This window comes from Vigna unguiculata, chromosome 4 (genome assembly GCF_004118075.2).
Source record: "Vigna unguiculata cultivar IT97K-499-35 chromosome 4, ASM411807v1, whole genome shotgun sequence".
NCBI lineage: Eukaryota > Viridiplantae > Streptophyta > Magnoliopsida > Fabales > Fabaceae > Vigna > Vigna unguiculata.
In genome coordinates this window covers 18,197,953-18,221,627 of record NC_040282.1, presented here as the reverse complement: position 1 = coordinate 18,221,627, position 23,675 = coordinate 18,197,953, and the positions used below count along the sequence as shown (strand labels likewise).

Sequence of the window (23,675 nt, the reverse complement as noted above, 5' to 3'; positions counted from 1 at the left end):
GAATTCATGGTCTGTTTATAAAGATTTATAAAAATGTATGAATTTTTTTTTTAAATTTCTGTTCTTTTATCAAATCTTTGAAAATAGGGATTGCATTGAGTTAAAAAGTGATACAAGTTTTATAGGTGTGGTGTTGATAAGTGTGAGAATGTGTTGTAACAAGAGAAGAGTCAGATATTATATTGAGATTTTCTTCCTAAGAAACAAACACAAAACTAGGAAAATATGTGATTGAAAAAATATTTATTGATCTTGGCAGAAAGTAGCCTCCTGACATTAAAAAGGTTATTATATTAAATATTTTAAGTTCTTAAAAAATAGCATTAAATGACCTTAGTATTTTTATTTCCTTAACCTAGTAACCTAACATTCACCCATGCTTATATATTAAGGTTAAGCATGAAAATCCAAATGAGTATGGAAACTAAAAATAAAAGTGTTTATAGACTCTCAATGGTATCAATATCTTGTTCAGCTGGTTTTGGTCTTTTTAAATTCAATTAGAGCATCATCAAAAGTGCTCCTAACATGGCGGCACATGAGCATCAGTTCCAAGCATCCATCTTTAAACACCTCCTTTGCTGGATCCCCTACACAACCAAATTCAACACAAGATTACAATGTCATACTATATTGCATTTTTTTTCTAGGACAAATGGTAGTTATTATAGTATTTGTTAGTGGTAGTAGATATACATAGAAATTAAATGAGATATGTTTGTTCTTTATATACTATGGTTTTCTAAATTTCCATTTTTGAGAGACAAAAGAAGATAAATAATCTTACTTGAAAGATAAGATTCAAAATTGGTGATTCATCACTAAATTATTAATTATTAGAAACGAATAAAAAAAATAGAGTAACATAACTTAGAAATAAATTCTTCATCTACCCATCCTAGTGTTTTCAAATCAAGAATCTTTTTATCAAGCTCAAGAATCGGGTAAACTGATTTAATGAAAAGATTTATTAAATCAAAATTTGAGAATTAAGTAAACTTATCGAATCGAATGAAAGTATTTATTATTATTCTATATATATCAGAGAGAATTCACAATTTCTCTCATCCTCTATTTGAAACTTTACCATTGAGTCATCATTATATCTCTGCAAACAATAAGTATTGGAGGCTAAGAATTTTGTATGTTGTAGCGAAAAGAATTTAGCATATACATGATTGTTGTAGAAATTCAACACACTTCATGCATTACCTGTTGTTTGGAGTCTGATATTAACTCGATTAAATGAGGGATGAGGAATACTGTACCCACAATATGTCACCCTAGGACTGCAAAACAACACTAACAACCTCAATAAATCAAGATAGACATATTGAATTAAACTCACATAAGAATATTCACAATACCTACTCCTGATTTAGGGTGTATCGAATAGAATTTGCAAATGTATGATCCTCATCCACCAGACAAAATGTTGATTTACTATCATCAGAATTTGACCCAAGTTCCATCTTTGTCAGTTAATCTGAAAGATAACATAACATATTTTTAAGAACAACCTTAAAATAGAGAGTCTTGCATAGCCATTGAGAAATTGTCAATCACAAATTAGTTCTTTTGTGCAAAAACTAAAATATTATTCTTCAAATTTGTCCACACAACAGAAACAACAATTATGTTTATGAAGTTCCACTAATAGTAACAATAACCAAAACTTGGGATCGATCTATTTTACAATAACCAAATCCTTACCCAGAGTTGAAGATTGAAACTTTGAAGATGTTTATCACTTCTTAAATCAAATAAAGTGAATCGAACAAAACCACGCACACATAATCACTAAATTAGTGTGCGAGGAAGTGAAATTGGCCGTAAATACGTGTGTTTTCAATTTGTCTTTCCAAATTATTATAATAAAAATGTACTAGAATATTTGTCAAAATAATTAAAACATTTTTTTAAAAGTGATATTTTTATTTTAAAAATATATTCTTTATTATTTAATTTAAATCTAATACATGTATTTCCTAAGGACTGCACCAAATCATTACCCCATAGTTGTGAAACCCTATAAAAAACCCCCAACATGATATTAAAATCTTATGCTTCCGAAGGAAGGCTCTGCACTCCAAACCATTAATGCATGCCACTCAAATATCAAAGATAGATGAATCCACTATGCACATTCTTCAACGACTCATCCATCAAACAAACCAAAGGACAAAAGAAAGACAAGAACAAGGTCTAACTTCATTCGTCAAGCATCAAGAAAACAAGTAAAAACCAAAACAAGATGTAACTTCAAACAATAACAGAGAATAAACTCAGTTTCCCCTACCTCATGTAGTAGTCCTCAAACTTCCGTTTCCTACTCACAGTCCTTCACGTGTCCCTATTTGTTTTAAGTTTTGTAGATTCTATAAAGCCCTATACCGTTTTATTTAATTTTTATACATGTATTTTTAGAATATATAATATTTGGCTGTTTTTATTCTCTATCTATAACGTGGTAACATGTTTAAAAACCACTACCCTAAACTTTAAACTGATTTATTTCTTTATCTTTTTAGATATCTTATCATCAAGTGAATAATAACTGAAAGATTAGAGCACATGATGAAAAAAAAAAGGTGCTGCAAAATGTGGATAACAAAAAAGAGAAAAAAAAGAAAAAACTAATTAAAAATAAACGGTCCCACAACTTAAATGAAAAAGAAAATTCTTAACTAGTACATAACATAAATTTGACCATCCAAGATTCAAACCTGTACCCTTGCCCATGCAAACCAAACACATTATCCACTCGACTAAATTTTAATCATGATACCATGCACAATACTAATTAGTAAAAACTTACTCATAATATAACTAAATAAAATAATTAAAATAAATAAAATCACATCTTAAATAATTATCTCAATATTTTATAATTCAATAAATTAAATAAATCAATAATTTTAATCAAATCATTAATTATCTCAATATTTTATAATTCAATAAATTAAATAAATCAATAATTTTAATCAAATCATTGATTCCTTTCAATGATTTCTATTTATTTAAAATTTTTCCGAATCTTACATATGCCTTTCAATGATAAAAGCAAGAAAAATGTCTTAAACCGTTAGAAGATATTTGATTGTTAGTTCTTTTCTTTATATAGATTTAGTGAAAAAATTAAATAAATTGAATAAAAATTGAAGAGTGACATACGTAAGTGAAGTTGAGGTCTAGTGGATATTGTATGTGGGAGAGAAAAAGTAGATGAGAGTGAATTGTGTGAGGTTCAGATAAGAAAAAACAGATTTGAAATAAAATTAGTTATTATATTTATTTGAAAATGAATATTTTTATTTTAAATTATAAATATGTTATTTTCTATTAAATATACTTAAAATAAAATAAACTATAACATTTTATTTTAATGTGTTTAGAGTTTTTGTCAAAATAATTATTTTTTTTTAAATAACATTTTTATTTTAAAAATATATTCTTTATTATTTAATTTAAATCTGATACATGTATTTCCTTTTAGTTTTTTAAATCAATTTTACTTTTACTCAACCTTATGCTTAATTAATTTTAGACAATTCTATTAATTCATTAATTGTTATACATATCTCATATTCATATCTTATATTTTATCTCCACATCTAATTTAAAATAAAAAATAAATAAATAAAAACTAAATATAATTGTTCATACATACTTCACGTATAATACGCCACCAATCACTCAACTAATTCAATAATATAATATCATAAATTACCCATTTGTTTTTCATATTATTAGTTTTGTTCCCATTAAAATCCATCTTAGTTAAGAAAATCTAGTCTCTTGAATATCGAATCCTGAAAATATAACTTGAATTTTATGCCTCACATTTCAATATTTCTATTATTTTTTAACATTTTTATTTATTGTATATTTTTCTTTCACATGAGAATGTTTAATACTCTAAATTTAAGGTAATATAAAAAAATGCTTTACTTATTATTATTAATTTTTGTTTCATTTCAAGAACTCTTTTGTTTTGTTAAAATAATTTTTTTTTAATTTTTCAACCATTGAGTATATATGTTGATATTTGAAAAGTTTACTTAGATCTCTAAGGTATTTTTCATCTTATCATACCCTTAATTATACATTTGATTTTCTAAATGGAATTTATTTCAATGGTTTCTCAAATTATTTCTAAGACACACATTTGTTAATTTGTTAATATTTTTATTTATTGTTTATTTTCATCATGTAGAATATTATTTCAATATATTTTATCTAATTATTTTTTATTTTCTATCATCATCAATTATAATGTAATTTTTTCACTATAATTGTATAAATAACTTTTATTTGCTACAATATAAAAATTTAATGTAATTGCCATGAATATTTTTTTATCACTATCCAACATATATTGGAGTTCAAAAGATACAAGATCCATGCCAAAATTTTATTATTATGTTTATTATTTGTTCTTTGTGTCATTTTGATGAAGTGATGTATTACAACTTTTATTAGTCTATAAAAAATAGATTCATCAGAATTTAAAAAAACTAAAATAAACAAACATTTAAAATATATTTTAATTTGAATATTTGTTTTCTTTTTATATTTTTTTAAAATATTTTTTAATTTTATCAATTAAGTTTCATTAATTACTAGAAACATATATATTTTTACCAGAGATTTTTTAGTGGAGGTCTTAATAACCTCCGGTAAGTTTCAGGGGTTTTTTTAAAAAACCCTAGTAAAATTATTCTCGTTTTATTTTTTTGATTTTTCAAAAATATTCATTTGTCTAAACTTCTTTTCTTTTCTCTTTCTCTTTCACGGTTCCCTTTCTCTTTCGCGGTTCTTCTTCTCGGCCTCTCACCGCTGAAGGTTCCTACTCACTCATTTCATCATCTTTCTATTAAGACTCTATAGTACTCTTATATGGTAGGAGATAGGAAGCTTGGCACTAAATGGTTTCTTGTTTCTGAGCAGTTGTTGTTGAAAGTTAGAAAGTATAGACTTTATAAGTTTTATATCTATTGCATTGATTAATATGATCAAATACTAATCATGCTCAATATACAATTTTTTCAGGACTTTGTCTTTCGGTTCCAATAACTTTGTTTAAGTTGTTCTGATATTCTCTTGATTGTTTGTAATTCATATTTGTTTGTTTTAAGGTTGATTCATGAAGGATAATCTACTTATTTTTGACTATAAACATTAAAGCAATCTCATGATGTTAAAAAATTTCATTGTCATTTAATTATGTAGGATTTAATAGTTCCATCTCTCATGAACAAAGGTATTGATTTTTTGGTTTCAAGTTTATCAATAGTTCCAGGAATTCTTGTTAAGACTATGCTAGCAATTTAAATGGATTTTTAAATGGCTTTGTGGATTGATTTATACAATATTATTAATATAAAGATATAAGTTATAAATGGTAAATATTATCCATATCTTTTATTCCATCTTTTTGTCACATAAGTCTAATATATGTGCTTACTTGCTTAAACTGATTATGGTTGTAAAGTGTTTAGGAAAATTCATCCTAAGAAGAAGTTCCGTGGACACCACTCCATAAATTCTAATTAAATTGAAGTACATTCTTACACCATTGTGCTTTTTAGGAAACCTTTACACCATGGATGAAACAAAAATGGTTAGCTCCAGAAATTTCCTCAAGTAACATTACATGCCTAAGAATTCTATTTCTGAAATATTATAACTTTTATCCTTATCCTTACCATTTATGAGTACTCTTTTCCAAGCTTCTTTTTGTATTGTCCCAGAATTTGAGATTCAACCAAATACTTGTGTATTGTCTCAGGCTTTTTTGGGTATCACAGTATATGTGTTGGTTTTGGAATCTAAATTTATGACTAATTCTTTGTTTAATTATTTCCAATTGCATTTAGATTGGCCTTTAAATTTCCACAGAAATCACAGTTGTTTTCATTTCAAAACTTCATAATGTTGCATTTCAGTATTAAATTAGTATTTTATGGTTGACTCACTTTCAATTATTTCATGTATATATTTTCTTGCAATGGACCCGTGAAGGAATGGCTACACTAGCAACTCTAAACGTGCTAGTACATTTTTCTCCATGTAAGCAATTACTAGATGACTGTGGCAACTCCAGTTTCAGGAATTGTTGAACCTCATATTGGAAGCCTTACCCTTATGCTTTTCGAGCACCAATATCTTTTTTTTATGCCACCCCAAGTGGTCGAATCCTGAACAGAGTATGTTATAGTATGTTCATAATTCTTCATTGGTTTAATATGAAGATAGAACTTATTTACCTGATCATGTTTCCTGATCATGTTTCTTATTGCATTGTATTAGTACTTCACGAACAAGGTTCTTGACATCGAATCTATCATCTTTACTTCGACCAAAGATCATTTTATAGGTGAGATTCTCAATGACATCCCCGACAGTATAACTGATATCTATAACCTCATGCGATGATGCTGTCTTCTGCAGACAGCTGACAAACTCTGCCAACAGCTCACTTCTCATGGGAGAAAACATGTCAACTTTTAATGCAATCAGAAGTTCTACAGTGCAGAGTTTCTTCATGTTGCGCCAGTAGGGACCATACTCAGAAAAAACCAAGCCTTTGCCACCATAGGAAATATATTGGGATGAGATTCTTTTAGGCCTGGAAGGAAAACTGAGGTCATGGGTCATGATGTTAAACTCTCTACAAACTAATATAATCTGGTTTATTTGCACTTTGGAGAACAAAATTATATTTGTTGAAAGAATACTCCAATACACATCTCTCCCAAGTGAAGCTCCTCTTGTGATTAAAGACAACCAGCCAGAATATTCTTGGCCATCATTTGGAGAGGTTCATATACAGGATTTACTGGTACATTTCAATGGTTTTTCATTTGTTTGTGAATTGAAGGCTGCAATTATATTTTCCTAGTTTTCTTATGGTATATAACTGTAATGAGGAGCTGTGTTATGCAAGTTCGATATGCTCCTCACTTGCCTATTGTTTTACGAGGTCTTACTTGCACTTTTACTGCTGGATCAAAAACTGGTATTAAGGGAAGAACAGGAAGTGGAAAAATAACTATAGTGCAAACACTTTTCCGACTTGTTGAACCTGTTGCTGGACAAATACTGATAAATAGCATTAACATCACTATGATTGGAATTCATGATTTGCGATCCAAACTAAGCATTATTCCTCAAGAGCCAACAATGTTTGAAGGGACTGTAAGAACCAATCTGGATCCACTGGAAGAGTACAAATATGAACAGATTTGGCAGGTAAGTTGAGTTTGTTTGATACTAGCAAGAACTCATCTCTTTAGTTCATGCATAGTATACATCCTAATTTGTTTTAATACATTTTTTAGCCATTAGAGATGTGCCAACTTGGAGATGCAGTAAGAAAAAAAAAGGGAAGCTTGACTCCATAGGTTTGATTTCTCAAAACTTTGAACATACACATGACAGGTGTTACAGGTCACAATGATATGCATTACATATCATTATGAGCTTTTACAGTTACTGAAAATGGAGAAAATTGCAGTATGGGTCAAAGGCAATTGGTCTGCCTAGCCCGTGTTCTACTGAAGAAAAGCAAGATCTTGGTGCTTAATGAAGCTACTGCATCAGTTGATATAGCCACAAATAATATTATTCAACAAACAGTTAAGCATCATTTTGCAGAATGCACAATCTTCACCATTGCTCATAGGATAACTTCAATCATTGACGTGGTTCTGTTTTTAAATCAAGGTAAGCTCTTACTCTATCTCTTTCTTCTTGCTAGTATAGAGAGGAGATACAACGTATTAAAGTAGTAACCCTGAGATCCCACATCTAGAAGCTTTCAGCACTGCTATGAAAAATGTAATTATTTTTTACTCTAAACCTCAGTTTAGGCTTTAGGGTTAGTCTTGCACATCTAATTTTACTCCTTCGTCATTCTCTTGTTTTTAAATAACACAAACCAAACGTGATACTAACTTTTATCCACCAACTTAAAAATTATCTTGCTTTTCCATAAATAAAAAAATCACTTTATTTTCTCGAATTTTCTTTTCTAAACAAAAACATATATGATTAATAGGAATATATATATATATATATATATATATATATATATATATATATATATATATATATGTATATGTGTATATACATATGTATATGTGTATATATATATATATATATATATATATATACATATGTATATATATATACATATGATATTCCTAATTTTATCTAACATGCATATTTTGGGGTTGGAAAAGGGGGAATAGTCTAAGAGTTGAGTTGGCTCATCTAACATAGTTCATTGTTAAAATTTCTTGTTATATAAAGAATTTTACTAATTATGATTTTTTTTATGTTAGGTATTCGATCACAGACATGTTCTTATTGAAGAAACAAATGATTCAAATCAAGATTGATAGTTGAAGAATCTTATTAGACTTTCATTATATCTGACTTTATAACTATAAAAACAAAGATATTGTATGTTTCACTAGTTTGAATGTTTAAACTTTATTATTTACCTTGAACTTATAGACAACGTTCCTGGTTTCTATGAATGTTATATGTAGTTATAAAAAAATGTCCAAATGTTAAGATTTTTCCATTTAATATCATATGTTTTACGAATTATATGCATTCAAAAAGTTTAACAAATAAAATTAAGAGAATTTAAAAAATAAGTAAGAACATAAACAAATAATGAATTGCATTATAAGGGTAGAAAACACTGAAAAAGGAAATTTCAATACCGTTATATAAGAGTTCCAGAACCGTCGGTAAATACCAGGGGTTCCAGAACCGTCGGTAAATACCAGGAGTTCCAGAATCGTCGGTAAATACCAAGGGTTCCTGTGACGCCTCAACTACTATACTAAATAATTATTATTTGATAAAAAGATATGGAATTAATTTTTTTTTTACCATAAGATTTTCCTTGAGAGAACATTAATAATAACATAACTTCATATTCATATATGTAGTTTGCATCTATGTAATTGTTCATGAAATATTACAAAAATATATATTTGTTAAATATTAAGAGTCCTACATCAGAATAGAAGATTTTCTATATTTTTAACATCTCCTAAAGATATTAATAGAAATTATCCATGAGTCAATCTTCAGAAGATCCACCAATAATATCCCGAACAACTCTCACTGAGCAGGTTCCTCTTCTGCTCATGCAACAGGTACATATGAAAGAAAAATATGAAAGGAGTGAGGTCTTTATAAGCCTTAAATATCAATCTTAATAAACTCAACAAACAATACAGACACCGGGGGCCTAGATTTGGACCTACAACCACAAAACTTGATCTTGTTTTACCAAACATATGGATCCATATTTCACTTCTGATGATCCAATCTGAACATCAAAAGTTACTTTGGGAAGTGATTAGGTAGTTGAGTATTTCTCATAAAACATTGGTACAATCATAATTATTTCTTTCTCGAGAATATTAGCCATTCATCGGCTCACAAAAGAGATATATACTCACTACCTAACCTTGGCGATGCCGAGCAGGTATCGGATAGTCCCAAGTTTGGCCTATGAATATCCTAGTCCAGGGCGCTATTCTGAACTATCCAGATATTCACCTACTTGGTAAAACTTCCTTAGACCCCACCATGGTCCCTGCCTTTCATCCCGCAGTGTACCAAACTGTGACTTCCCAAATACAAACACTTTGACACTGGTTTAATCTCAACTTATTGAAACCAAACTTAACTCTCACTCAACTGACATACTCTTGGATATTTTCAAGGGTCATAAAATGTGATGACTATCAAATCATGTCATTGTATAAACTATACACAAAGAACATAAAATAAAATAAAATAAAATGTACATGTAATTTTCTTATATTCAAGCTTACTGAATAAAATAATATTTACTTTCACTTCACATTTTTTTTAATCATAAAATAATGATAAAATAAGAATCAAAGCAAGAACTTTAAATAAATAATTAGATAAAGATTATAACATTATAAATAAATAAAATAACAAAAATATAAATTAAACGGGACCAATGCGTAACTGGAGATATATTAATTGAAATAAATAAATGGGACCAGTGCATAACTGGAGATAAAATAAAATAAATAAATAGGACCAGTGCGTAACTGGAGATAAATAAAATAAATTAAATAAATAGGACCAGTGCGTAACTGAAGATAAATTAAATAAAATAAATAAATAGGACTAGTGCATAACTGGAGATAAATAAAATAAAATAAAATAAATAGGACCAGTGCGTAACTGGAGATAAATAAAATAAAATAAATAAATAGGACCAGTGCGTAACTAGAGATAAATAAAATAAAATAAATAAATAAATAGGATCAGTGCGTAACTAAAGATTAAATAAAATAAATAAAGAGGATCAATACATATTTGGAGATTAAATAAAATAAATAAATAAACAGGATCAGTGTATAATTGGAGATTAAATAAAATAAATATAAGAGGATAATAAATGAAAATAAGTTAAATGAAAGTAAATAGAATAATATATGAGTCAAAATAAATAAAAGATTAATATAAAACTTATGAGCTTATCAAGATTAATATATAAAAGCTTAAACTCACTCCCCCTTACCTTATTGATTGAAGAGCACACTAATAATCTTTGAAGAAAACTAGGATCTCTTTGAATCTTTGTTCTAAACTTTTTTTCCTATTTTTCTCTTTCCCTCTCTTCTTTCTCTTCCTCTTTCTCTCTCTTCTTTCTCTCTCTCCTTTCTTTCTCTTTATCCTTTTCTTTCTCCTTTCTCTCTCTCTCCTTCCTTCCTTTCTTTCTTTCTCACTTTCTCACCTTCCGTAACCTTCATTCCATATGTATATATAAGCAAACCATGTGCTTATCAAAATCATGATTACTTAATTAATGAAGAGATAATGTTTATCTCTTCACCTTATCCTTTTTTTTTTCTTTTCTTCTTATCTTTTCTTCTTTTCTTTTTATATTTTTATCTCTTCTTATCTCTTCTTCTTCTTCTTTTTTTCTTTTTCTTTTCTATTTTTTTTTAGAAAAATATTTTTTTTTATCTCTGTTAAAAAATTCTTCATATATATTTTTTTTACACACACCTATTTAATTAAAATATTTTTACCTAATATATATATATATATATATATATATTATATTTGTTTTGTTTTATTTTTATTGTTATTTTCAATAAGTAAAAATTACATCATGATAAAATATATTTTTAATATTTAAACTACATCATAATAAAATACGAAACATTAGTAAACATAGAAGATTTTCTAAGTGTTTTATTTAAAATAAATAATATAGTTTATTAAAAAATAGGGATGTTACATTTCTCCCCTCCTTTTAGGAATTTCGTCCCCGAAATTCCACGTGGTTGTAAAAAGATGGGGATACATCTCTCTCATATTACTTTCTAATTGCCAAGTTGCATCACCTTCATCTTGTTGATTCCACAATACCTTGACCAAAGGTATGTCCTTCCCCCGAAGTTGTTTAATCCTTCGATCTCCAATCCTTACAAGAAGCACATCATAAGTAAGGTTTTCTCGTATTTGTACTATATCAGGTTCTATCACATGAAAAGGGTCATGAATATATTTACGAAGTTGAGACACATGAAAAACATTGTGAAGTTTCGAAAGATTTGGAGGTAAAGCAATTTGGTATGCGACATAACCAATTCTTTTAAGAATTTGATAAGGACCTATGAATTTGGGTGTCAGTTTTCTAGATTTGAGAGCTCTACCAACCCCAGTTACAAGTGTAACTTTCAAGAAAACATGATCTCCTTCTTCAAACTCAAGGAGTTTTCTTCGTTTGTCATAGTAACTTTTCTGCCTATCTTGAGAAGTTTTCATCTTTTCCCTGATCATTTTAATCTTCTCAGTTGCTTGTTGAATTACCTCTGGACCCAAAACTAAGGAATTTCCATTCTCATACCAACACAACGGGGTTTTACATCTTCTTCCATATAGAGCCTCATATGGAGCCACTCCTATGCTTGAGTGGAAACTGTTGTTATAAGTGAACTCTATAAGTGGTAGAAATTTCTCCCAACTTTCAGTTTGTTCTAAAACACAGGCTCTCAATAAGTCTTCTAATGATTGGATAGTCCTTTCTGATTGTCCATCAGTTTGAGGGTGATAAGTTGAACTGAGCCTAACTTTTGTTCCCAAGGATTTTTGTAAGCTATCTCAAAATCTAGATGTGAAACGAGGGTCTCTATCAGAAATTATACTAGAAGGTACTCCATGTAACTTGATAATTTCTTTTATCTACAAATGAGTTAACTTTTCTAAAGGAAATCTAATATTAATAGGTAGAAAGTGAGCAGATTTTGTTAATCTATCTACAATGGCCCAAATTGCATCATGACCAAACACAGTCTTTGGTAAACCTGTCACAAAATCCATGGATATGTTTTCCCATTTCCATTCTGGTATATCTAAGGATTGTAGTTCCCCATAAGGCTTTCTATGTTCAACTTTTGTTTTCTGACACACTAGACAACGTGCGACGAACTCCACCACTGCTTTCTTCATCCCAGACCACCAAAACATTTTCTTCAAGTCTTGATACATCTTTGTAGCACCCGGATGAATACTTAAGCTACTCTTATGAGCTTCCTCCATTATCAACTTTCTCAACTCTTCTTTTGCAGGTATGCAAATTCTATCTCTAAACTTGATGATTCCATTTGAATCCTTGTGGAATTCAAATTCTTTTCCTTCAACTTCTGCTATCAACTTTTCTTGCAAAAATTAATCTCTTTCTTGATCTCTCTTTATTTCTTCTAAGAATTCACTTGATATTTTTAACATTCCTAAGCATATGCTATTGGGTCTAAGTTTTACAGCTAAGTTCAAGTCTCTGAATGATTCTATCAGATCCAATTCTTTCACCATCATCATAGATGCATGTATAGACTTTCGACTCAAAGCATCAGCAACAACATTTGCTTTCCCAGGGTGATATTGCAACTCAAAGTCGTAATCCTTAAGAAATTCAATCCATCTACGTTGTCTCATGTTTAGTTCTTTCTGATCAAAAAGGTACTTCAAACTTTTATGGTCACTAAAAACTTCAAACCTTGCTCCATACATGATGAAGGATTGACCCCAACCAAGGATGGAGGCACATGCTTAAGAAGACTAAGCATGTTTAGAAAGGAAGTTCACTAATCCTTCATACCTTTCATTTGTGTTTGTTATTTTTGATTCCCAAAGTTGACTTAGTTGATTCAACTTTAGTTGACTTGTTGACCTTTGACTAGGTTTGACTTATTGACTACAATTGACTTGACACAAGCCAACATGCTAATCTATGTTTATTTGCTTTGTAGGTTAATTAGGAGTAAGAAAGCAATGCTAGGTGGCGAATGGTGATTGGGGAGCATAAATGATGTGGAGGAGAGAGTAAAGCAAAGGCATAAAGCATAAAGTAAAAGGCATGAAGCAAGTGTACCTATGTACCTTTGGTCTCCTTTGTTTTTAGCACACTTTGGCCACTTTTTGGAGACATATGAGACACATTCTTTGTCTCCTTTTGTGCTAGAACGAAATTAGCCTTGCACACACCATAGTTAGCTCTTTTGGTCTCTCATTTTTGTAACCTTATTTGACCTAGTTTCTAGAATCTAGGGTTAGGTTTTTGTAGAGACATCCTTAGGTATCTTTTATTTGCTTAGAGACCCCTAAACTCTTCTATATAAGGGGTGCTCCTAGACATGTAAAAGGGTTGAACATTTTTGAAGTAAAAACACTCTTGTGTCTCAACCATTTGTGAGAGTTTCCTCCCTTGGGAGTGAATACTTTTAAGCCTTATCTTGCATAGCAAGTGGCTGCACACATCCATTCATCTTCAAGGTTGTCATGGCTTCTAGCCTAGCCATGTAATGGCGTGCTTCTCACATTTTTACCATTCTTTTCCTTTCCATTTTATGTTTTCTTCTTCCTTTAATTGTTTGGGTTTCTATGGTTTATGTGCTTTCCATTTCCTTTTTGTTTTTGAATCAATCCATCATCTTCTTCTCTTGAGCTTTGTGAAAGGAACCTTCACATCTAGATAACATGCTATCTTAATGTCCAATGAAAATTTCACTTAGCTTTCTTAATCAACTCACACCATATTCAATAATCTTAAAAGAAAACAAGATAATCCTTCATCATCTTTGCAAATGAAAACATTTTTTAAGCTTTATCAAAAATTTTAAATGTTATCAAATATACGTAGTATTGTGTGTATAATTAATAAAAAGTTTTTTAAAAAACTCATAATCTCTTCCATATAGAAAATTAATCTCATTTTTACATTAGTTTTTTGTAAAGAAAAAAAAAAAGGTGAAGAAAAGAACAAGACCTGGGATAAGGAAAAGGTTTTAGACCCAAAAAGGTACTTATCCTATTTTGTTATTGTGGGTTTTGATCTCTCAATTTAAATTATCTATAATTTATTGAATTTTAAATTAAGAAAAAAGCCAAAATCTTTCATCTACCATTCTACCATCTTTAATCCTATGGGAAAAACCACATGTAGCCTACAAGTTTAATTTTACTTAAATGTGACATTATAGTGAAGAAGAGGTGGAAAATAGAAGCCCTAGTTGTGAAACTTTCACCAAAATCATCACTTACACCATTAAATCATGTAACATAAAAGTTTACCACACTCATTTCCATTTCTATCCATTTTTAATAAAATCTGCAAAATTGCTCAAGAGAGTAAATGAGACAGAAATTTTCAAAGAACACCACCATGCATGAGTCTCTCTCTCTCTCTCTCTCTCTCTCTCACTCCATTCTCTAGCAAAGTTTGAAGTGAGTGAAAAACATGTTATCCTTTCTCTGCCTCTCTTTCTCTCTCTGAGTTTTCTTCCTTGACCATGAAAAGCACCCTCCACTTTGCTGCCAAACTTTGTCTTCTTCATCTTTCTTCACATTCTCATTCACTTCTCTCACTCTTTCCTCTTTTTCCTTCTTCTCTTCCACCTGCATGCACATGCATTTGCACCTCACGTCAATTTCAATGTTTCTATCTATATACCTTTCAATATTCCATCAATCGTTTTTTTATTTTTTAATGCACCACCCACACAATTAGTTCAACAACTTCTCTTTATTAATCATGTGCCAAATGCAAAACACATTAATCAAAGGTATCTTTTATAAAAAACATTTTACTAGTAATTTTATAGTTTTTATATATGTGAATAATATATTTGCTGTATATTAACCACAACGGTAATTACTTAAATTATAGCAACAAAAGAAAAAAAAATAACAAAAATAATGGATTAATGAAATAAATTACACCGCTGAAGTTTCTTAAGATTGTGTTTGACCTCAGATTTTTTACAGTAATCTCTCCTAGAAATTTACAGTGTATTATTATATTTTATTTAATACGATTACTTTTAATGTGATTTTATCTATACTTTACTTTTTTCTTTTTTATAATTCTTTATTTTAAAAAAAATTCAAAAATCATATAAACTAAATGAAAATTCCCCTTGTATAATATTATGGATGTATTAGGATGTCGATATAATATATTTGAAATTAGTGTAAAACTAAAAAGGGAAAATGATAGGTAGAAGATTTAGCAAAATTTCAAATAATGGTATATGTAATATAGTGGTTATAATTTGTTTGAGATGAAAAGTTGGAAAAGATGTATAAAATAGTTTGGATGGTAGTAATGGTGACCAGAAAAGTTAAAATACAAAGTATGGCCAATGTACTACAGAGAAGGACACTTTGGGAACCACCACATTTGTTATCCTTAATTAAGGTACATACTACCCTACCAATTTGGACCTTATCTCACAAAAGTACTCTCTGCCTGAACTCTACATAAAATTATTTTTTCTCTTTAATGTACATATTTACTATATATTTTAATTAACTTATACTCGTTTTTCTTGTTTTTTTTTTTCATTCAATTTTTTTCCTCTTTAAATTCTCACACAATTTCAGAATTGAGATGCTAGTTTATCTCTTAATTAATTAAAATACTTTTTATAAAGATAAAATTGTGACAAGATTGAATCAAACTCCAAACATATAAATCTCATATGCTGTGATATTTTCTATACATCCAAAAACAAGATATCGCATCATATTTCAGACACTTAAAAACATTTTATACATCTTTCCTTTAATTAAATAAGAATTTCTTTTAAGTCATATCGAACTCCAATCAAGATAACGTTTTAAATACAAGAATCTTAAGAATGACTAATGATTTAAGTAAATTTACACAAAAAGATTAGTTGAGTATGAGAAATTATCTTATGGTTTTTTTGTAAAATTATCGTAAATATTGAAACAGGTAAATATATTGTATAAAACATGTTATGTAAGATAAACTTATATCCATTTTATCCACCTATTCATCGATTAATATTTAATAATTTAAAATCTCTTTTATTAGCTTTTTAAACAAACACTACAACGTTTTTTGGAAGTTCAATTCTTCATATTTACGTTTTGGGTCCACCTAATCCCCGTGCATTTGCAATGCAATTATAAGAGGATATAAAAACAAAGAAAATATATTCGAAAGAGGTAACCAAATAATCACCCTAACACATTTAAATAATATATATTTAACCCAAATAAATTATATATTAATGAATAAAAAAGAAAAATTCGTATATTAAATGTGACTTTATAATATAATCAAAGTAAAATATTTTTTACTATGGTAAGAACCCCACTATCCCCTTTATGAAACAGTTGATTTCCATTACCATTTTTAGTGTGTGAAATTAGAATAATTTTCAGTGATGTAAAGAAATTTTTCCCAATCGATAAGTCTATCGTTTTTAAAAGTTATATAATGTTTTTAAACTTTATTTGCATAAATAAACTTGTTTATTAAATCAGAATTTAGTTTTTCCAAAACCAAATTCTAACTTGTGAACACTGGTCTTTTGTGAATAGGGATCAACGTAACTTTTTAGATACCCATAAAGTTCAGAAATATTTAATTATGTTTTATATTAAAAAAATAAGTTTATTGGAGAAAAAAAAATCTCATCTATATCATCACTACCCATTATGATGAGGAGATATATAAAAAGTAACTACTTATTTAAATCAATTATAAAAACAAAAATTAACATCAAATTATTACTTATCTAAATAATTTTTTATATCATAAAATAAAAACTCACATACGCATGTGTTTTTTCTAATAATGTTAATAATATTTAATCCACTTTCGGTTATTAACTGGTCCTTCATACATGCTCAGTGGTGTGGCATTTTTTTTATCGGTTATCCATGACAAAGTTATTTGCTTTAGATTCTAAATTCTCTAGTATACTTATGAAAAATGGAAACATTTGAACTATGAATTTGTAAGTATAAGAAGTTTAATACCATCGTGCAATTAAGAAAATAATTATTACTACTACTTAAAATATATTTGTTCAAAAAACAATTTATTAAATATAGTTACATGTGATTAAATACATGATTAATAACATGTCAGTGGCTGGAGAACAGACATAAGCAAGAGTTGTTTCTAAGTTCATTTTTTTCCTTTCCAATTTTTTATGTGTGATTGAATAATAACATATATTACAATTGCAAGAAATACCCACAAAAATAGGAAGGGTTGGAAATATATTAAAAGACCTTATTCTCAAATTGGTTTAATAAATTTGATATGAGAAGAAATATTTTTATAAAATTAATAATATTTAAATTGATGAATAAATTTTGACATTTTATAAATACATTATTAGTTGTAAGAGAAAGATTCTGAAAAAGTTGAGTGGCATGTGGTGATGAAGGAGAAAGAGGGACCCCACACACTTCACCTTGGAAGCTTGTAATCTTCTACATTTCATTCTCTTATCTTCAAAATCCCACCCTTGGCCTACCTTTCTCCAATTAATTTATTCTCTTCTATTTTTCATTTCTAACTTTTCAACTTGCTCATAAACTAAACCTCACTTTTTTGAGTATATGGTTGTCATGTAGTGGTAACATTCATAACTACTCCACCTTTAATCAATGGTGCAATGATCTTTTTTGGGTCGATAAGAATTTTGATTCTATATTCTAGGTATTTTTTTCTTGTCCTTATGCACTCATTTTAATATTTTTAAATATATTAAAAATAATTATAATATATCAATCAAAGACAACACTAAAAAAATATTCGGTTGAGATGCTTGAGTTCATCTACAATATGCATTTTTCTATTTCATGTTAGTTTAATTTTATCAAACTTAAAAAGTGAATGATGTATGAGATAATTAATAAATAGTATTATAAAATAAATTATAAATATGTTAAAAATATTAAATTTTTATCAATGATTATTTACTTTATATTTAAGAATGAAACAAAGTTGCAATACTAACACTATTAGAGTCTTTAAATGTTTAATAATAAAATGATTAGATCGCCTTAAATGTTCTTGAAGTTTCATGAAATTGTACAAATATTTATTTTCTTTTTTACTATTTACAATATTCTTTTTTCTTAGCTGTGAAAATGTTATAACTGATTACTGTAACTTTGTAAAAAAAATACATTTTATATTATCTTATCATATTTCACTTCAAATCTAATGTCTGTAAAAATGAGCTAATACTATATATAGCATTCATTGGATGAAAGTATACACACCTTAAGCCAATAATTTATCAAATTCACAGTGAAGATTTAAGCACAATATATCTTCGTAAGAAAAGGGAAACAATGCTACTAAAGAAAAAGAATACCACAAACAAGGACCATATATTTTAAAATTTTTACCTTTTGAATGTTGGGTATTCATTAAAAGGACAGTATTAATGGCTTTCATGATTCAAGGGTCAAAGAAAAATGAATCTGATGCAAAAGTGTTAAGAGTGATAACTGAAATATGAGAAAGATGCAGGACGTACCTGATCCTCAGTAACAGTTTTGGTATTTGAATTTGGTGAGTTCTGAGAAAACTTTATTGGTCTCTTTATGATGGTTGGAGTAATATGAGTGCTAAGGTTGGTTGAACTAAGATAAGGTGTACTTTGAGTACCTGCATCTCTTGTCATTCCTTCTTTTCCCTTTTCTGAATACAGATATAGAAAGCAGAATTTGTTGTGTTAATACACTGCAAAAGGAAACAACACAGAACAGAACAACATGGTTAATTGAAGTGTATCTGAACCTGGAATATGAAATTAAAGAGCTACTTCTTCTTGTATGCAGTTATTGAAAGTTGATGATGGCTTTGTTTGTTGCATGTGTCTTGAGGAATAGACTAGAGGAGCAGACATGGTGATTCTGTTTGTTATTGCTGAGTTTCTGAATGATCTTCCACTGAGAGTTTTTGCAGATAAACACTCCATCGGAACCTCCCCTGAAAAGGGGTTGCATATGTATTTTTCTGCTTCATTCCACTTTGAATTCAAGGCAAAACCTTCTGGAGATAGACACTCCCAACTTTTATAGGCTGATCTTGCTTGCAATGCTGCAGTGGATGATCACCATGCAATTGGTTGAAAATATTCAACTAATATTATAAGCCCTCTTTGATAAGTATGAGTTTAGAATCTTTATGAGTATATCTTAAAACATTAAAATCAGTATCCATCGATGTAATGTATTTGGAAGACACAGCAAACAAAATTCGATAAATATTCATACTCTGGTACCTTTTAGAGCAGTGGTGAAAGAGTAGGTTGAAGGGTCTATTTCATCTGTGACAAAAATTGAAAGAATCTGAGGGAAATGAAAAAGGTAGTTCATTTCATGAACTGATTGAATTGGAGTGAGTGAACAAGAAATGTACCTTTCAAAGGGTACCCAGGAGAAGAAGCAGTGCTAGAAATGGTTATGTTTGATCTAAAAGATCTTGTATCTTCTCTAAAGCTTCTTATATATGATGCTGAGTACCTTCTGGACTTGCTGTTCTCTCTACTGATTCTACCTTTTGCTCCCCATTCTGTGAAATTGAAATCTGAATCATCTTGCTTCTTGGAACTATAAGATGGCTGCATTTCCACAGTGGAGGCCATGAATGAATGAGTGTGAACTTGGGAAGATTGTTGAAAAGTTAACTCATGGTGTGTACCAAACTTTGCACATGTTCAAAAGTGGATGCAGATATATGACATGACTATAAAAAGAGCTTGAGAGGGTTCAGAAGATGAAGCTTTTTGGTGCTGGTTGCATGTGGGTTTTGTACTTGATCTGTCTGTGCCAGAATTTGCTCTTTCTTTCACCTTTTAAATCTGAAATCTACAACTACATGACTCAAATGTCTTTCAGTGTTACAAGTGTATGTTTACTTTTATCTTTTTTTGGTGTCTGCATTAAATTCCTAGTACTGCACCAGTAACTTCCTTATTCTTTGACCCAACTGGTACAGGGTGAGGTTGTTTTAATGTTCTTAGTTTATCAATGTACACAAAAAAGACCATTGGATTCATACGCTTCTCTCTTCAGGAAAGACAAAGTATAAATTTGTCTACATTTTCCTTCTACTTCCATTAAATAGGTTGCTGCAATACTTCATATTACAGTCTATGGACAGCACAAAATTCCATTAGTTTACACAATTTTAGAAGAAAACTTTATCATTTCTTGTAGCTAGGGGCAACAAGGTTGGGTGGACTAACTTTGTCACACTTTCAAGTTAAAAGGCTTTTTCTTAATTTTTAAATCTCCTTTGAATATAATGTTTGTAAAAAAAATGTAAAGACCAATGGTATATTATTTATTATTTATTATAAGTGTATAAGAAATTATATATATTATGAGAAACAACATTGTACAAGAATAAAAGATTAAAAAGAGTTAATGATGACCGGGGAATGTAACTGAGATAACACACTTTTTGGACATACTAAGAGAGTAAATATTTCTAAAACGCACTATAATTTGGTTCACATGCCTGGTCACAAATTATAATCATTCTTGTACTGTGCACACAAATTTATCTATACTATTATGCACATAAATTTATCTACAGGGATTACTTGAGAATTTATCCTTTTAGTTTTATGTACATTTTTTCTTTTTAAATTTTTAATAAATAATTTTTTAAATTAAAATAATTTTCTTACCTGTTTATCTTTAAGTGATTTTTTTTTTCTATTTGATTGTTTTTTTAAATTTAACCATTTTTTTTCAATTTGACTTTTTTTCTAAAATTGAAATAACTATTTATAATAAAAAATTATCTACAAAATAAATAAAAATTATCTACAATACAATTATTAATAATTATTTTCATAACTATAATTTTATTATTTTAGGTTGTCATAAAAAAGATAACACATATACACATAACCAATGTATTTTCACTATTATTTTAGTATATAATTTAGTATAAAAAATAAGATTTATCATATATTGACATAGCAATAAATTTATATTTGAACATATCAACTTAACTTCAGTATATACGTCAAAGTTTTTTTTTATTAAATATAAAATACTTATTGAATATAGTCAACATTTTTTTCTACTTACACTTACACAAAAAGCTCATGACTTGAGTGTTTCAATCTTGATAATTCATATTAAAGTCATGTAAATATCAATATGGTCATAACCGTAAATGTTTATTCACTTCACTCTGAAAAAAGATTCTTTCATAGATACATCCAATTGGTCATGTAAATATCAATTAACTTAATCTTTACAATTATATATGGTCATTTAGGACAAATGGATAGTTTTTATTTTCTGTATAATTACGACTTCTCACAAAACATATTTTAATATTTTTTCACAGTTAATCAATTATAATTCAAATTATTTTTAAAATAATTATTATACAAAAAATATAATTATTTATTTTATTATGTATGCACTCACTTGAAGATGAAGCACATACTTTAGTAGATATTTCGAACTTATTGAACAACCCCATATAATTTGGCTAGGTCCATCATGATGTTCCAAAACAATAATCGTGGTTGTAATATGCTTATCAATTTGTGGTAATTGGATAGAGAAAGGTTGACATATGAGGGTTCCCCTTTCTGTTGTTTTGCACTTAAAAAACCAACATCCATTATTTTGTGGCATTTATTCAATTGGATGTCATACCATCTCACAAATCCATTAATTTTTGCTTGATGAGACACAAACTCTTGATACCCAATTCAGGAAACTTCTCCTATAGCTGCAATCAGATATGTTAGATCATTATCAATGATAAGCATAATCTGAAAAGCTCACAAACAAGTTTCCAGGGTGCTTTAAACCAAAAGAACAGACATAGAAGAAACCACTCCAATCTTTCTAGCAAATTTTAACACTTTATGAAGAACTTGTTTCTGATTTTCAATTTGTAGACATCTCCTTTATGCAATAATGTTTTGTAAAATACAAATTTAACAAATCAAGTCATTCAATTCTGATATTATCTTAGTGACTAAGCATATCTCAGTACTTGGACAGATTAGGTTCCCAGATGAGAAATACCACATTCAACCAGAAAATTTGCATAAATTTTCTTTCTGTTCAAAATTACATGAAAGTTGAACACTTGTTAAATGTAAACTTCTAAGTCCCAACAATTATATTAATGGAAAGTTATCAAATGATAAATCCATTGTTAGTTTTGGCCAATTTTGTTCTGAAAAAAGATGGTTAAAACAGAAGTTGGCTCCATCACTTTTGTCAAAACTGAGATACTGTAACCTACGGAAAGCCCAATGAGGAGGTGAATCCCTCTGTGCATTATTACTGTTTTACTAGTTGGGAGTTAGGAAGGGATAACATGCATGATCAGTAAACACTGTTAGGTTCCTTTCAGTATGGGCTGTGAAGTGATTGTCAAAGTGAATGTCACTTGTCAGAAGAGTGGAGAGATTGAAGCAAGAAAGGGTTTGTGGTTGTGCATGTGCAGGCCACATGCTTCTAAAATCCTTACATAATGGGAGCAGAGGGGCCCCACCTGGACCTCTTCATAGTCATCAGTTTTTGTCTGATGTGTACGCCAAGTAGGTATCAAGAGAGAAAGGTTCTGTGAGTTGGGGTCCACACACTTCATTTATTTTCCTGCTTTTCTAGGAGATTTTCATCCTCACTTCACTCCAATGTCTTATCTTTTCAGTGCTCCCAACACCCTGTGCAACAAGATTTTGATAGATACCATGTCCAATTATTAGGCACCCCTTTGGGAATCACGTCCCCTTTGCTTCATTGTTTTCCATAGTTCAGTATAACTCAAATAATTCCCATGGCTAGGAATCAATTTATAGTTCCACCTGTGTTTAGTTGGAGGTGAGAATTAAAACAGATGAAGATCAAAAGATGATTAAACACCAATATGTTTTACCATTCACTTGTTTACTTTTCTGCCTTTCTTCATTTTCTATTCTACTTTCTACAACTAAACACCTCTAATTTTCATTCCTCACCTATTTCCATTTATTCACTTTTAACTTTTGTTAAGGTTAGAAATGTTCTTTACCTTGCATTGAAACAAGCTTTCCCCTCATAACATTTATTGAATCCAAATGTAGCTATGTAGTTTTCCATTTTATTTCTCTACCACCCATTTTCTTAAACTCCTACCTTTCTCACAAGTTTTTCCTGAACACTTACAATCATCTGCATCAAACACAACTGGAATTTGGAAAAACCCATTAGTGTCTATTTTTAGGACTTATCTCTTGTCATCTTTTAGTTTTACAAATGATACCTTTCCCAGTCCAAGAATACATACA

The 23,675-nt window shown here is 29.2% G+C and overlaps 1 protein-coding gene, 1 long non-coding RNA gene and 1 pseudogene across 5 annotated transcripts; 1 reads left to right on the top strand and 2 right to left on the bottom strand.

Moving 5' to 3' along the window:
• Positions 1 to 471: 471 nt before the first annotated feature.
• LOC114180555 (DNA-directed RNA polymerases I and III subunit RPAC2-like) lies at positions 472 to 1,472 on the bottom strand. The gene is made up of 3 exons (XM_028066866.1): positions 1,372 to 1,472; positions 1,213 to 1,289; positions 472 to 590 (listed from the first exon to the last, which is right to left on the bottom strand). The coding sequence occupies exons 1-3, from the start codon at positions 1,470 to 1,472 to the stop codon at positions 472 to 474; spliced, it is 297 nt and encodes a 98-aa protein (XP_027922667.1).
• A 4,001-nt stretch (positions 1,473 to 5,473) lies between these two features.
• LOC114182426 lies at positions 5,474 to 8,551 on the top strand. Of its 4 annotated transcripts, none has more exons than XR_003604087.1 (6): positions 5,474 to 6,209; positions 6,313 to 6,379; positions 6,454 to 6,844; positions 7,030 to 7,254; positions 7,344 to 7,728; positions 8,349 to 8,551. It is a non-coding gene; the product is annotated as an uncharacterized LOC114182426 (long non-coding RNA). The 4 variants fall into 4 exon arrangements; XR_003604085.1 differs by having other exon boundaries at positions 5,475 to 6,209; positions 6,454 to 7,254; positions 7,344 to 7,406; positions 7,520 to 7,728; XR_003604086.1 differs by having other exon boundaries at positions 5,474 to 6,219; positions 6,454 to 7,254.
• A 6,014-nt stretch (positions 8,552 to 14,565) lies between these two features.
• On the bottom strand, positions 14,566 to 20,381 carry LOC114181408 (annotated as a pseudogene).
• Positions 20,382 to 23,675: the final 3,294 nt, after the last annotated feature.

Bases quoted from the DNA above. Each gene is read 5' to 3' on its own strand.
- LOC114180555 (XM_028066866.1), bottom strand. From the start codon at position 1,472: ATGGAACTTGGGTCAAATTCTGATGATAGTAAATCAACATTTTGTCTG. The intron at 1,290-1,371 runs GTAGGTATTGTG...GTTGTTTTGCAG, and splicing joins CGATACACCCTAAATCAGGA to TCCTAGGGTGACATATTGTG. The intron at 591-1,212 runs GTAATGCATGAA...TTGGTTGTGTAG, and splicing joins TATCAGACTCCAAACAACAG to GGGATCCAGCAAAGGAGGTG.